This window comes from Neopsephotus bourkii, unplaced genomic scaffold (assembly GCF_033783945.1).
Source record: "Neopsephotus bourkii isolate Nb327-2 ecotype Australia unplaced genomic scaffold, CSIRO-AGI_Nbou_v1 NB_1493, whole genome shotgun sequence".
In the NCBI taxonomy this organism is placed as follows: Eukaryota; Metazoa; Chordata; class Aves; order Psittaciformes; family Psittacidae; genus Neopsephotus; species Neopsephotus bourkii.
In genome coordinates this window covers 5651519-5666757 of record NW_026901969.1, presented here as the reverse complement: position 1 = coordinate 5666757, position 15239 = coordinate 5651519, and the positions used below count along the sequence as shown (strand labels likewise).

General features: G+C 36.6%; 1 protein-coding gene across 9 annotated transcripts in view; it reads left to right on the top strand.

Moving 5' to 3' along the window:
* The window catches only part of NAV3 (neuron navigator 3), a 547859-nt gene that overhangs the window by 372807 nt on the left and 159813 nt on the right, over positions 1-15239 (top strand). For all 9 annotated transcript variants that reach the window (XM_061369391.1, XM_061369392.1, XM_061369388.1 and 6 more), the window contains one exon: positions 10729-10801. In XM_061369391.1, the coding sequence (XP_061225375.1) occupies positions 10729-10801 (73 nt within the window). The remainder of the gene's footprint in view (positions 1-10728; positions 10802-15239) is intronic.

The window sequence follows — 15239 nt, the reverse complement described above, 5'->3', positions numbered from 1 at the left end:
TGTTCCAGCTGGAGCACCATCCATATAAGTAGATCTAAAGAAGCCTCTGGGCTGTACTTTTAGAGGTTGCTAATAACAAGTATTTTTATCACTTTTCTGCTGTTGAGATCAATGTTCTATAAATATTTTTTCAGAGTAATATGCAAAATATATCTAATTAAAAAGACATCTGAATATATACAAAATAAAAAAGCCAGAAGGATCGGAACAAATTTTCAGTGTCTCTCTTGTGCAAGCAGTAGCATTAAGACTTCTGGTGTAGTCAAGCGGGAGTGTTAAAAAAACACGAAGTGCATCTGGATGGATTCCATTTGCAAAGCTCAAGAGATGCTGTGAAATGCCTCATTGTTTACCTGTTTACTTCTCTTTTAAAGGATTCATCCAATCACAGGTTGTAATTACCCTTATTTCTAAAAGCTGCTGTTTTTGATGAGCTAAATGAAATTGCTATGTACTAAATGGTGCAGTGGTGAAGGCGAGAACTGGAATGCTTTCAAAGGTTTAATTAAACCTTGTAAATGAACACTCTGTTGTAGACTCTCTTTTGACCTAAAAGAGAGAAACTCCCTTTTTTAAAGAAGCGTGTGTTTTCACATTGCCCTTCAATTTTCAGAAGTTCCCAAATTCCATAAATATTTAGATATTTGGTACCTTGCTGACTCAGAAGAGTTACATAACTAAAAAAAAAAAAAAAAAAAAAAAAAATTGTAGGCAAACTCACTGAAGTGATGCATTGCTTAAAAAACACTGTTTAAACAGAGTTCCTTTTATTATTGCCTTAAACCCCATCATCCCCAGGTAATATTTATCTTCAATTTTGTGTTCTTAGTGCATGTGTAGAGCTCTTTCACAGAGGTGGTGGTGGCCACAAGTTTGTGGAGATGAAGGGTAAGGGGTTACTTTGAGACTCTAGAAGAGCATTTTTGCCCAGTCTTTGCTGTTGATCCATGCTGCTGCAGTCTTATTTTAGCTTTCTAAGAAATTAATGCAAGATACTGATATACTTCCATGGTTTTCTAAATAAAAATCCAGGAGTCTATTCTAAGACCAAATCCAGCACTCATTACAATTATAAATCCAACACTTCTCCCTATTTCTATTGCAGCAACACAAAAGTGCTTCAGAAATTACCATTATTGTATTTTGTGCTTTGCAATGTCTGCTGTAGACTCCTGTGTAGAAATGGGTAGACCAAATGCTGACAAGGTATAGAAAGAAGAGTGTGTAGAAAGAAAGACAAGAGAAGCAAGATCACATGATGGTCTAGGTGAACAGAGTAAAATTTTGCATTCTTATGTGGGTTTTTTTTTGTGCTTATGGATAGGGGGGGTTTTGTTTTGTATGTGAAATGACCTGCAGATGTTCATAATGATCTGCTTGGTCATCTAAATATTATGATTATGATTAATGATTTTGTTTAGATTAATTAAATTTTTCATGAACTTGTTGATGTATACAAACAGAAAAAAAACCACCCACCAAACAAATTCTGTTTGACATTACAGAGATTATCTCACATCCACCCCAAGCTTTCCCAGCACCAGGTCAGGGACTAGGTGAAAGACCTGCAACACCAATTGTCACATTCATGTTCCTGACAGGACTGATGATAATACATGCCAAAAGGGATCCATTTCCCACTGTAAAAATTTCTTAAAAACAATACACACCCCAGCTCATGCTCTGACCTCAACAGTGACCTCATACATTCTTTTTTCAGCAGGTCAGTACATATGTCTGTTGAATTCTCCAAGTATTTGAGAAGTTAATTTGTTTTCACATTTCTGGATTTACTGGTCATGTTTCGTGTTTGGACTACATGTTGGAAGAATTCGATGTGCATGTTAATAATATCTGCTGGAAAAGGAAGTAGAAGGTATTTCAGTTTTAAATAACACCATCATCTTTCCCTCAAAAAACACCACTAATAATTAAATAACTCCAGCATCATTTCCTAAAAATTTTTGCCTGGGAGGCCTTCTACATACCAGTAGTTATTATCCTCTAAGGTAAAATTCTCCCCAAATGCCTCCAGTAAATCAGTTTTTAATTTGCATATATGATCTCTTATTGCAAAGTCAATGCTTAGTTTGGAACAGTTTGTTGGGCTGATGTTACATGGTTCACTGATATTTTTATTGAATGCTACTTAAACTGTGCTATTACAAGTAATGAGGAGTTAGAAAAAAGCTAAGCTGAATGTGTGTACGTGTCAGTGTATTCTGCTTAACACCCTAAAATGCATTATAATTTCCATAGAAAAATGGAATGTGCCTTGCATCTGGGTGAGGTAACAGGCCACGTGCAACAGCAAGTAAGCAGAACACATGTAGTATCTCCCAGCAGGACGGCTAACACCTGTTTTAGCTGGGTGGGTTTTCAAAGCTACACCGGCCATGGAAACTTGATGTTGCCTTCCAGTATAGCTACAGAAAATTACTGCAATAAACTGTCATGTTCAGAGCTTGTGGGAAATAAATTATCAGAACATAAATAATGTGATTTTAAGTTTCTGCTCTTCTTTGTGCTTTTGCAAGTTTTACTGGCGAGTTTCTTTATCTCCCAATTTTCCTTTTCTTCAGTCCATTTCCACAAGATGAACTGAGAATTAATGGCAAATTTCATCCAGTCTTAGTAGCCTTTGGTTAAGGGAACAGTGCAACATACTGCCTGCCTTACCAGCATCTTGCCCAGAGAATACAGATGTGAAATTTGAAGAAATTCCTTACTCGGGTCACTAAGCTTTGCATTAGTCTGAGCCACATTTTTTCCCATTACATTACTTCAGGTTTTTTAAGAATTGGGTGTATTCTGTGCTCTTAATAAATATCCTTATTAAGTAGTAGAAGTAGTAGTAGTAGTAGTAGTAGTGGTGGTAAAAATATTTTTTATTACATAGTAATACTATGTACAGTTTCTTCACAGGGAATCTTGATGGAAATATAAGGACTTTCAGACAGTCTGGCACAGTAATAAAAAATTTTTAGTAGTAATTTAGTATGAACACATATATATGTTAATAAGCAACTTTAAAAATGCAAGAGACAAGAAAAGAGATGGCTTTCTTTCAGATGTGTTAAACTAGTATAACCTGTGCAATATAATCAAGAAACCAGTTTGCTTGTTATTGTTCAATTATATTACTTGTAAAATAAGTCCCTAGGAATTTATTTCATATTGTTCCCTTTGAAAGTCTTTAATCCTACTCCTTTATTGTAGCTAGAGTACAGGTAAATTTGAGGGGAAAAAAAAGATATTTTCTGCAGCAGGATCGTCCCTTTTGGAATATCTAGGAATCAGCTATTGTGGATAAAATACAGCAATACAGTCTACTGAAAATGTTACAACAATTTTGTAAGTAAGATTTTGTGTCATCTTTTCACAGAAAGCAGATAAAACAATAACAATGTCAGATCGAAGGGGGTGCATGGCATGGTAGGTGTTTCTTATAATGATTGAGGTTACTGACTGATACTTTTCAAAACAAAATAAGTCTTACCATGTTATAACAACTTTTTATAATAACTTTTTACAATAACTTTTTGCAGATTAAATATGTTCTGCATCACAGAATATGTAAAATTAAGGTTTTTTCTATATTTTATAGAAATATCTTTGATTGATCTTTGTAGTTTTTTCTAAAGACATGAGCAGACTTTCAGATGTGCCAAGCATCTGTTTTCAAGTGAAGCCTAGGTGGTTCTCATTATTGAATATTGCTTCAGTGATCATTTAAGAATCACCTAGACTCACAGAGTGTTGAAAGTTTGACATTTGAAGTATGGATAGTCAGGTGGATAAAGACATTGGACTGGGTAATCCATTTTGGTGTACCAGTTTTAATCTGGAAAGATGCTTTTGACTTCAGTTGAGCCTCCTTGGTATAAGCCAGTTATCAGAAATGGGTGTTTGTGTCCAATATGCAGCCTTACAAAATCATAGTACATATAGATATGTACAAAGCGAGTGTGACAGTAAGTAGAATAGCAGGCAGTGTACTCAGATATCACTTGTATGAAATGGAGAAAGTTGTTATGTTGTTTGATTCTACTTTTTTTGGCAAAGAAAGTATTGGACCTGTGACTAATTTGTACATAGTAAAAAAAGCTGATTGTCCACCTGGATGGTTTATAAAGTCTGGCTTTGTTAAATAGTCATAATGATAAAACTGAAGAAAAAACATATGTCAGTATAGAATTGCAAGCATGTCCTCTTTACATCTTTAACTTAAAGCCTCCTAGCCCTTTGCTTTAAGGAGAAACAAAACAGGAATACAAACTAGTGAAACCAGCTGGGAAGAAAAACCATAAGGAACAAAGTTACAAGTCAAACAAATAATCTGGGTGTTTCCCACACCACCAGTGAGTTGTCAGCAAGTCACAATGTGTGCAATGGATGAGTCAATTAAGAACAGAAAGTGAAATAAACTTGTCCTCAGTCTCTGAGAGCAGCTTTAGGCATAGCAAGTTGTGGAAGACTATGTATTTGGCAAAAAATATTAGACCTTTTAGGCAGTGTGTGTGTGTGACGTTTGAGCAGGTATCTGGGAGAGCATAGATGACCAATTCTCATACTGTTCTCTATTAAGCAAGAGATCAGAGTTTAGGCCTGCCCCCTTGAAATATTTTCCAGTTTCTTCAGAGCATTCTATATAGCTAAGTCTACTATGGAGAGTTTCATTCTCTCACCAGCTCATCTGCACCAAAAATGTTTTTATCCACACAGGAAGTTACCACGGTTGCTTGCCTGAATCTCTGTTCTTTTCAGAACCTGCAATTAAGATCAATCACTGGCACTTCACCTTCTGCTAATAGCGTAGCCAGAATTTAAAAGCTAGTGCGTCTCCTTCCATGCTTGGTCCATATGAAAGTCAAACAAAAGAGTATTACCTGCTCTTCCATTTTTCATTTTATTCATTTTATGCAGCATGTGAGTTGCAAATATTTAAAGTCTGGGATGCTACCTGTAAGGCCTGAATTGTATTCTTACTTGATTTTTGGTTCTACTAGTGCTACAGACTTGAATGAAGATGAGCTGTGTAACAACAAATTATTTTTTAATTCTGCATTCTTTTAAATCCATTGACCTCCACAAATTTTGTTAATGATAAATAATCATGGGAAAGAAAGAGTCAAACACAAGTCTCTCAATTCAAATCGATATTCTTGAGAAGTTTATGAAGAAATCTTGCTGATAAAGTTTGTTTCAAATACAGTTGTGATACATAACGTCTCATGCCATAATACTAATCTCAAAGAAATACTATTTAATATTAGTATTGGAAAAAATCAGCAAATACTGAAGAATTTTGTGGAGTTTCTGTGTTCTGGAAGGTGAATTTATATTTGACTCTCTGGATTTCTGTGGCAGATTATTTCCATGAGTGTCCCTAATCAGGAACATTAGAAAACTTCTACAGAGCAAATCCTTTGCCAGATTTTATCTGGGGCTTAAGGTCATGTATCAGAATGTCAAAACACACACAGAGCTTTGGGAGATAGCACTGAATGAAGTGCTAACAGAAATTACTCTTTTACTTTTGCTGCCAAAATAAGTATTTGAAGAGCATATATGTGTATAGAAACACTCGCTAATAATAAGGTGTTATATTATAAAAGTGCCCCATTCTTCAGGAGGAGAAATCCATCTCAAAATATACAAATAACAACTAATGTGTATGTGTCTGTCTGTGCTTGTAAACTATATTGTCGTAAACTTAACAAGAGAGAGTTAGTCAAACCACTATATTTTTCAGAGCTTCTTATAAATGCAGAAAAATATACTGCTGTATTAGTCATCATTACTTGTCTTCTGAGCATCCCACAAATAAATTTATGTTTGGAAGTGAAGAAAGTGTTGTTTGCCAGAAAAAAAACAGCCAAAGATGAAAGCCAATCTTGGTAACAGAAAAAGAATTATAATAAATAGACGTATTCTATATGTTGAGTCACTGGTGAGTACAATCCCACAAATGAGCTCTTCCTGTAAGTCTGGTAACTGCTGGGTATTAAGTACTACTTTTTATCTATATGCAAGTCCCACAGTCTGGTTTAGTGATTTATTTCTGTCAGTAAAATTTCAAATAGCTTCCAGTCAAAAGCAGATTATCCACAACTACGTAATGTAAAATGTTACAGCAGATTTGCAATGTACCTTTTTTGTATGCCATGTAATTTATTAATAGTGTCAGGGTTGTGATATTTCTGCTTATTTGTACATCATCATTTGGACTATAGCCCCTTAAAATGGAGTACAGAAATATCTTGGGGCTCACTATTATTTATGGTGTGTTTCAGATACTTTTTTCATACTGCTGTGTGTATGAACAGTATTAAAAGGATCTTATTTATGAAAGAATATATAGTAAGTGTAAGATAGTAGGTTTAATTTAAAAAGCATCAAATGGTGTTATCTGCCTGATGATGCCCACAAATCTGAATTCCTAATGATTGTACTCTAAGCTGAGTTTATCTGTAGTCACAATGCTGTAGCTACATTTCAGAATTATTCTTGAGTTTTGATAAAGAAGTGATTATATGATCAGAGAGAGTTTTTTGTTTCCTCTGAAAGCAGTCTCAAGTAGTACTGATTTACTTTCAACATGGCTAATTGAATAGGTAAGTGGACAAATATCTACATGGCAATGCAGGTCTATTATATCAGTTCTTCATCACATTTGTAGGGTTTAAACTTTAAGATTCAAATTCCACTCTTTTGAACTGTAAGATACATGTCTTGAACAATGAAATTTGAGGATTGGCAGTGATGGAGAATTGTTCAGCAACAGTTTGATCTGGCAACATCTACCTGTACAAGCAAATTTGCAAATTTGAGTCACTTCTCTGTATCTTGATATTTTACTACTTTGATTCAATCTGTACGTCCTGAATTATGTACTGTAATGAACTATATTGTCTACTACAACACTTTGTAATTCTGATGATACTATTTGTGATACTGCTGAACATTATCTCTGTTATAAGAGATCTGGTACTTTTTGCAAGCAAAATTCACTGCCAAATTGTGGGCATATATAAGATACAAACTTTGTTGCTTATGTTAAGTTTACACTGCAAAATGTTCAGCCCTTGATATTTAAGCAGGTAGATCTATGTATGCACTGTCAGCTCTAGGAAGAGTTTACCCCAGTGTTTTATAAGCCCACCAATAACTACTTAAATAAACATGGACTTCAGGGATTCATACCACTCTTGATTGAAACAGTATTGAGGAGTGGAAGCTGCTTGAATTCTCTCAGAACTTTTGTAATTGCAAAATTACTCTCATCTGTTAGTAAGTTTGAATAAAAAGTGTTTGGGCCTGCTAGGATTTGAGTTCAAAGAGTAACTGTGGTTTGCCAAGGCAAGAAGTAGGTAATTAAAGCAGTGTTTAGAAACATGCTGAAAGCTTCAAAATGGTACAACTTTAAGGCTAATGTTTTCTAGACTGGAGAGGAAATAAAGTGAAAATAACCCAAGAATGTATTAATGCATGTCTCATTGAATCTCCTAACAGTTCCTCAGAGTAAGTAGTAACAGCACTTATTATCAGAAATCTGACTGTAAGAGTTATTTTCTAACATTTTCCATGTATTATGTGGCTGTGAGTTGCCACACCAAACTTGCTCAGTTCACAAGCCAAAACAAGACTTTATTATAAGGCTAACAGTGCAGCCACAGTCTATTGTCTGAAAGTTGGCCACTGCTATTGCTTCATACACCACCACCAAGAGGGATGACTTTGGACACAGGACTTCTATTACAGTTCTCTCAGTGAACTGTGTAGCAAAACAGAATTTGCTTTGTAGTTCTGAAATGTATTGAGTCATTTGTATTAATGGTAATGACTAGTTTTGTCTGAGAGTTCAAGAGGTGACTTCAAAGAGACAGGCTGTAGAAGTAGACATGTAACCAGGTGACATTTCTATAGGATATTTTTCACCGTAAATGTATTTTAAGGTTTAATGTATAACACTTACTATTTACTAAATATTCAGTATTTCAGGTAGATATTGAGATGTTTTCACAGCACATTCTGGCTTAAATGTTCTCTAATTAGTTAGGTGTTTTGAACTGCTGCAGAGGACACATGCCCATTGTGAAAAATATCTTGGTTACACTAGGAGGTCTGCTAGGAAATACTGTTTCAGTTATTTCAAGATGGATGTTATCGATGGTTTTCCTTTTTTTACCTTTTTCCTTTTTATTTGGCTTCCAGTACTTCCTTGTAGAGCAAGATTTCCCATCTTAGAAGTAGTTGATTCTGCATTATGATTGATTTGAAAGTTCAAAGAGGCACTCAGTTATACAGCTAATACCCAACGAATCTTCAGTTCTCTTAAATTCTTCAGGACAGGAAAATTTCCATTCAGATTGTTTTTCTTGTGTAGCTGACATTGTTTAAAGGTCGAGTAGAAATATTCTTATAGTGCACATAATTTTCAGGACTCATGCAGGGGTGTAGTTGAAGGTCAGGGTTGAGCCAGCCCAGTGCCTTGCTGCTGTCATTAGGAGTGGCACCATCTGCCTGTCCCTCCTTCCCACTTCCCTTTTCATCTCCCAAACCATGCCTTACTCAGGCTGGGACGTGCCCTCCCCTCTGCTGACTCCTGTGCTTATCTGACTGCACGGGAAACTGGAGAGACTAAAATACATTTGCCTTTTTTGCTGGGTGAGTTTTCTGCACGGAGCCAGCTCCCGGTGTGCTCAGAGAAGTGCTGAAGGCCAGCAGAGGCAGCGGCAGCAGCAGGGCCCAACACCTGAGAGAAAGAGGAGGTGAGGAAGAACCAGATCTTCCTATTTTTAGCTACAGACAACTTGCAACTGACTTAGCTGTATCACATCTCTACAGCTTATGAAATGACCTAGTTAATTTGGGTTTTTTTCATGGTGTAAAACTGCATAAACATTTAAGATTACAGAGTCAGTGCCTGGATTGCAGTCCAATTCTGGATTTCCGTAATGGGTCGGAGTTGGAGTAACCCCATTGATTTTACAGCAGTTATTCCACATTCTCAGCTGTGCAAGTTGGTGACACCCACCAAACAGATTTATGAAAGCTTCATGGTACATTTCAGGTTTTTAGAAACTTTAGTTAGTGTTAGCTGTGGAGTTTGGGGTTTGGTTTGGGTCTTTTTGTTGTTGTTTTGGGGGGAGTTTTTTGGGGTTTTTTTACTTGATTCAGTAGAGAGATTATTTATCATTCCCTATACATGGTACAATATGCTTGAAAAGGCTTTTTTAAAGATGTATTTACTAATGCTGTGGCATTTATTGTCCTTAAAAAGCACATATCTAAACATTTTGCAGGTATTTATATAAGTAATCCCTGTGGATCAAGACAGTCTGTGTGAGCTTGTAACAGACTTCTAGGGTCAGTAATAAAAATATTTATATTCTTTTTTGCTAATGCCATTTTCTGAGAACAATGGCAGAACTACAGTCATAGAAAAATGGCAGTAAAAAGAGGCTTTCCTCCTGGAAAAGAAAAAGTACTGCCAAGGATCAAATAGCTTTTATTCAAGCAATGAATTTACCCCTAATGTTTTTGATGGTTGAAAACTATTGGTATGAGGTATTGTAAAATGTGTAAACATTCAAATAAAATTAACTGCATGGACTTGATCTACTGCAGGCTTCTGTTTTTTGGTGTTGAATAGTCTTTTTTTAATGTCATCCAATAAAAACAGGTATCTAAAATGTATTGTTAAACTTTTTGTTTTATTTTTGTTGTCCTAATTGCCTTGAAAAAATCCATCAATGTAAAAAAAAATATAAAGATCAAGTCTGTTGAAAGCACTTGAGATAGGACACCTCTTTATACATTTTTTTTTCTGTTTTCATAGCAGCATATTTATAGTCAAAAGTTGTTAGCTAAAGGGTTTTACATTTATAGCAATTTCCTTCATAGATCCTGGCAGGACTGGGGGAACCAGCTAGGAATGGTGACTCAAGAGAACCTTTTGGAACATCCTGTCTCCTAAATCTATCAAAAACAGATGCACGAAAGAAGTCAGTGATTACTCATTTTAGAGACAGAAGTTTTATCCTTTCATTGATCTACACTTAGGTTACATGTTCTCTTACCTAAACCTCTCTGTGGTAGCTGTAGATTTCTTCTAAATCACCAACAGAAGTCAGCGCTGTCCCCTTCACAAAGCAAACGATCTTTCTAGAAGCATAGATATTAATTACATTACAACTATTTAACAGAAGATTTGAAGGAAAGAAATTGAGACTAAGCCTCTACTGTGACATCATTTTCACAGAACTGTATATCATCCCCCGGAAATATGTTTGCTAACACATTTGTTGGAGGTTTTTGCTTACATTTTTTAGTTAACTCAGTCACCAACATCTCCAGACATATGCTCAGTGTCTAATCCTCTATGAGTGCTTTCACTGCTACTTGTTTGCAGCATATAAAATCCAGTTTTATGTTAAGTAGGTGGGTTGCTGATTTGCCAGCATGCCATTCTGGAATGGGCATTTATGAATTGTTTTTAAGCACCGAATCGGACAATGAAAGCTTTATATCAATTCCCCAATTAGCAGTAATCATTCTTGTTAAACTTTGGTAAAGAGCTGTAGTATGCAATGAATGTAAAGTATTCATTCCTGGGCTATTTCTTTTTCTTCTCTTTTTTTCTTTTTTTTTTTTTTTCCTCCCTGCATTTCTGCATTTTGTCCAATAGTCTTATACTGCTTGCTATTTCTGTTCATATTGCAGATTGAGAATGTTGATGTCTGCCTTAGCTTTCTGGCAGCCAGAGGCGTAAATGTCCAAGGTCTTTCTGCAGAAGGTAAGAGAAACCAATCATCAGAACAAATAATGGGATTTTTTCCTGGAAACTAATTTTCTTAATACAAATTATTTACACCTAAAAACCAAACTCCAGCTGTCTTGAACAGCCTGCAAATATAGATTAGTTACAGCGAGTTCCCTTTTCATTTTCTCTTGAAATTGAACCAAGAAATTCAGTGTTTATGAAGCTTGAGACTGTTTTATACTAATATTTTTTTGCAACAATATTAATATTTTAATCTTATGTCCACAATATCAGATATCTACAGATACCTGTTCATTCATAGGATTCAAGACAACAAACATGAATATGAGAATCTTGCTCAACTAGTTAGACCCAGGGAAGACTATTTGTTTAAGCAGATTTATTAGTACTAGTAATGTTGTCAGGATGAGTCTGAAAATTATTGTATTCCTTTGATGTCATTTATTAAGTGAAAGAGTGAATGGTCTTGGTGCATCTATTACAGTCCTGTTTGCTATATTAGTCACCACAAGTGATTGCCTAATACAGTGACAATTAGGTTAATAAATATATTAAAACCATTAAAATAGTCTTAATTAGTATGTAATATTTGCTTTGTTTAGTGTAGAATTGAGGTGGATACTTTATCTTGTAAATTGATAAAATGCATACTATCATTTGTCCTGTAACAAATTAAGCAGTTCAGCGAGATGCTGTGCACCTTCAAAATCCCTCTGACCTCCATGGCAGCTAAAGGTAACAGTTATATACAAGATGCAACCCTATATTTTTATTTTGCTTGCAGTAAACTTAAAAAGCTAAAGGTTGTTTTTTTTTTTTTTCCAGAGACGGTAATTTTAATTGAATTTTAGAAAATATGCAGAGACACAATTGTGAATGTTAACCACTGTTTGATTTTGAAAATAACTCTGAATAGTTATATTTCACCATCTCCACCTTTCTAGTACCTTAACAGAAGTGTAACACGACCACAATACATACTATATATGTACTTTTATGGTCCATTCATGGGAAGTTTCTTAACTGATTTGAAAGAACTGTATATACTTGTAGATATGTTGTTGCAAGAGAATACTGAACACTTACATGTTGCCTTTCACCTCAGAACTGTTCTTTTAAGCACAGCCTATTTTTACCTTCATATAAAATAGTGATCAAATCTGTGAATAGCATGAATTTATTTTATGATAATGCTCTTCATTGTTTAGTAGCATGACAAAACACATGGCACTATTTTTCTGAGTGCATTCTGTAATACATTTCTTTATTCTTAACTTTGTTTTGCTTTGGAAAATCAGTTAGAAAAATTTTTAATAGGATGTAAACTTCAACTGTGTAGCCTTAAGTTCAAATACTATTAAAAGCAATAATTCTAAATAGTGTTAAATACAAGGACTATTTTTTAAAACTTTCATTAATCTTCAAAACTGACTTTTAGTAAGGCAGCCCATGAGTTCTGAAGTAAGATTAAAAATAGTTTTGCTGTTTTGCAGTTGGTCATGAATCTGGTATAAATCTGCTAAAATCCTTGTAATTATAGTAGTTGAAAGTTTCACAGCAGTGTGAATTCCTTAAATATACCATATTTGGCATGTACAATCTGGGACTAATTTCTCTTGAGCACAAGAAACTGAGAAAAACAAATATTTAATTTTTTTAATCATGAAATTGTCAAGTTATCTTCCCAGTGTTTTGTCAGCACATTGATGTTTAAAATCAACCCATTTTAGAAACCGTAAGTCTGTTGCTTGCAGTAGGCTTTGGTAAATATGCCTTATTACTACTGTGTCATTTATTAATAACCAGAAAGTTTCTGCAACAGTAAACCATGATCTTAAAAGGGTTTGAAGATTTCACAAACAGCTTCCCACCTCATTTTGAGACTTGAAAAAGGAGGTCTAGAAGAAAGGTAATTTTCAAATCTTGACTGCAAGATCTATATTGGAGAACCCAAATGATAAAAAATAAGCCAGCTTGCTACAAAGAAGAACACTCCTCTTCCCTGCAAGTAGTTAGTACATATTAGAAGTTTCTGATTTTTTGTTCTGTTTAAGAGATACCTTCCAACTTAAAATTTTTTCATCCTTTAAAGGTAGGACAGAAAAAGGATTTAGGATCTGGTACCTGGAGAAGTTCAGCCATGCTAGGGCCAGAATGAAATAGCTTTACTTAGAATCATAGAATCATAAAATAGTTAGGGTTGGAAAGGACCTTAAGATCATCAAGTTCCAACCCCGCTGCCATGGGCAGGGACACCTCGCTCTAAACCATATCACCCAAGGCCTAGTCCAACCTGGCCTTGAACACTGTCAGGGATGGAGCATTCAAACCTCCTTGGGGAACCTATTCCAGTGCCTCACCACCCTAACAGGAAAGAATTTCCTCCTTATATCCAATCTAAACTTCCCCTGTTTAAGTTTTAACCCATTACCCCCTGTCCTGTCACTACAGTCCCTAATGAAGTGTCCATCCCCAGTATCCCTATAGGTCCCCTTCAGATACTGGAAGGCTGCTATGAGGTCTCCACGCAGCCTTCTCCAGGCTGAACAGTCCCAACTTTCTCAGCCAATCTTCATATGGGAGGTGCTTCAGTCCCCTGATCATTCTCGTGGCCCTCCTCTGGACTTGTTCCAACAGTTCCATGTCCTTTTTATGTTGAGGACACCAGAACTGCACACAATACTCCAAGTGAGGTCTCACGAAGCAGAGTAGAGGGGCAGGATCACCTCCTTCGACCTGCTGGTCATGCTTCTTTTGATGCAGCCCAGGATACGGTTGGCTTTCTGGGCTGCAAGCGCACACTGAAGCTGGCTCATGTTCATTTTTTCATTAACCAGCACACCCAAGTCCTTCACAGGGCTGCTCTGAATCTCTTTGCCCAGCCTGTAGCTGTGTCTGGGATTGCTCTGACCCAGGTGTAGGACCTTGCACTTGGCATGGTTAAACTTCATGAGGTTGGCATCAGCCCACCTCACAAGCGCGTCAAGGGCCCTCTGGATGGCATTCCTTCCCTCCAGCCTATCAACCGAACCACACAGCTTGGTGTCATCGGCAAACTTGCTGAGGGCGCACTCAATCCCACTGTCCATGTCACCAACAAAGATGTTAAACAAGACCGGTCCCAACACCAATCCCTGAGGGAAACCACTTGATACTGGTCTCCAGCCGGACATTGAGCCATTGACCTCAACTCTTTGTGTGCGGCCATCCAGCCAGTTCTTTATCCACCGAGTGGTCCATTCATCAAATTGATGTCCCTCCAATTTAGAGACAAGAATGTTGTGTGGGACAGTGTCGAACGCTTTACACAAGTCCAGGTAGATGACATCAACTGCTCTACCGCTGTCCATCAGTTCTGTAGCCCCATCATAAAAGGCCACCAAATTGGTCAGGCAGGATTTCCCCTTAGTGAAGCCATGCTGGCTGTCACCAAGCACCTTGTTGTTTTTCTTGTGCCTTAGCATGCCTTCCAGGAGAATCTGCTCCAAGATTTTTCCAGGCACAGAGGTGAGACTGACAGGTCTGTAATTCCCCAGGTCATCCATTTTCTTCTTCTTGAAAATGGGGGTTATATTTCCCTTTTTCCAGTCATCGGGAACTTCACCTGACTGCCATGATTTTTCAAATATGATGGCCAGCGGCTTAGCAACTTCATTCGCCAGCTCCTTCAGGACCTGCGGATGGATTTCATCAGGACCCATGGACTTGTGCACGTTCAGATTTTTAAGATGGTCTCGAACCAATTCCTCTCCTACAGTGGACCCAAGGTCCTCATTCTCACAGTCCCTGCGTCTGCCTTCCAAGACTGAGGCATTAAATATTCTCATATGGTGGGATAGTGAGATGTGCATGCTATCAATTCTTCCATCTTCCTCTGAAAACTGTCATATTAATAAAATAGAAGCTTCCACTTCAAGCAGTATGATGCATTTCTAGGAGAGTCAAAACTACTGATTTGTTATAAATGTACATCAATCCCAAAACAACATGTGGGACTGAATCCTCTTGGAACATTTCTTAGCTTCTGAATGTATTTTGGAGTGCCTCATGATGACAGTGTTGAGGGAATGGGTACTGTTGTTACTCCAAGCCAAATGGTGCAGACCAAGAAAATTGTTTCTCTTAGAATGTCCTCTTTGCTAGCAATGATGATGTTTGTTTGCTCAGAAACAAACTTGTAAGTAAGCCTAAATGAAGCCTTGTGTGGCATGGTTTAGTGGGAGGTGTCCCTGCCCATGGCAGAGGGGTTGGAACTAGATGATCTTAAGGTCCTTTCCAACCCTGACTATTCTATGATTCTATGGTTCTATACCATTCTCCTTTAAAAATAGTAAAGAATGTGGTCAAGCACAAAATGAGCAAAATTTTAGGATAAACTATTTTGAGTGGAATATAACAAAGGGTTTTTTCTTTGATCATTAAGTGATGCTTAAATCATAAGTAAACTGGT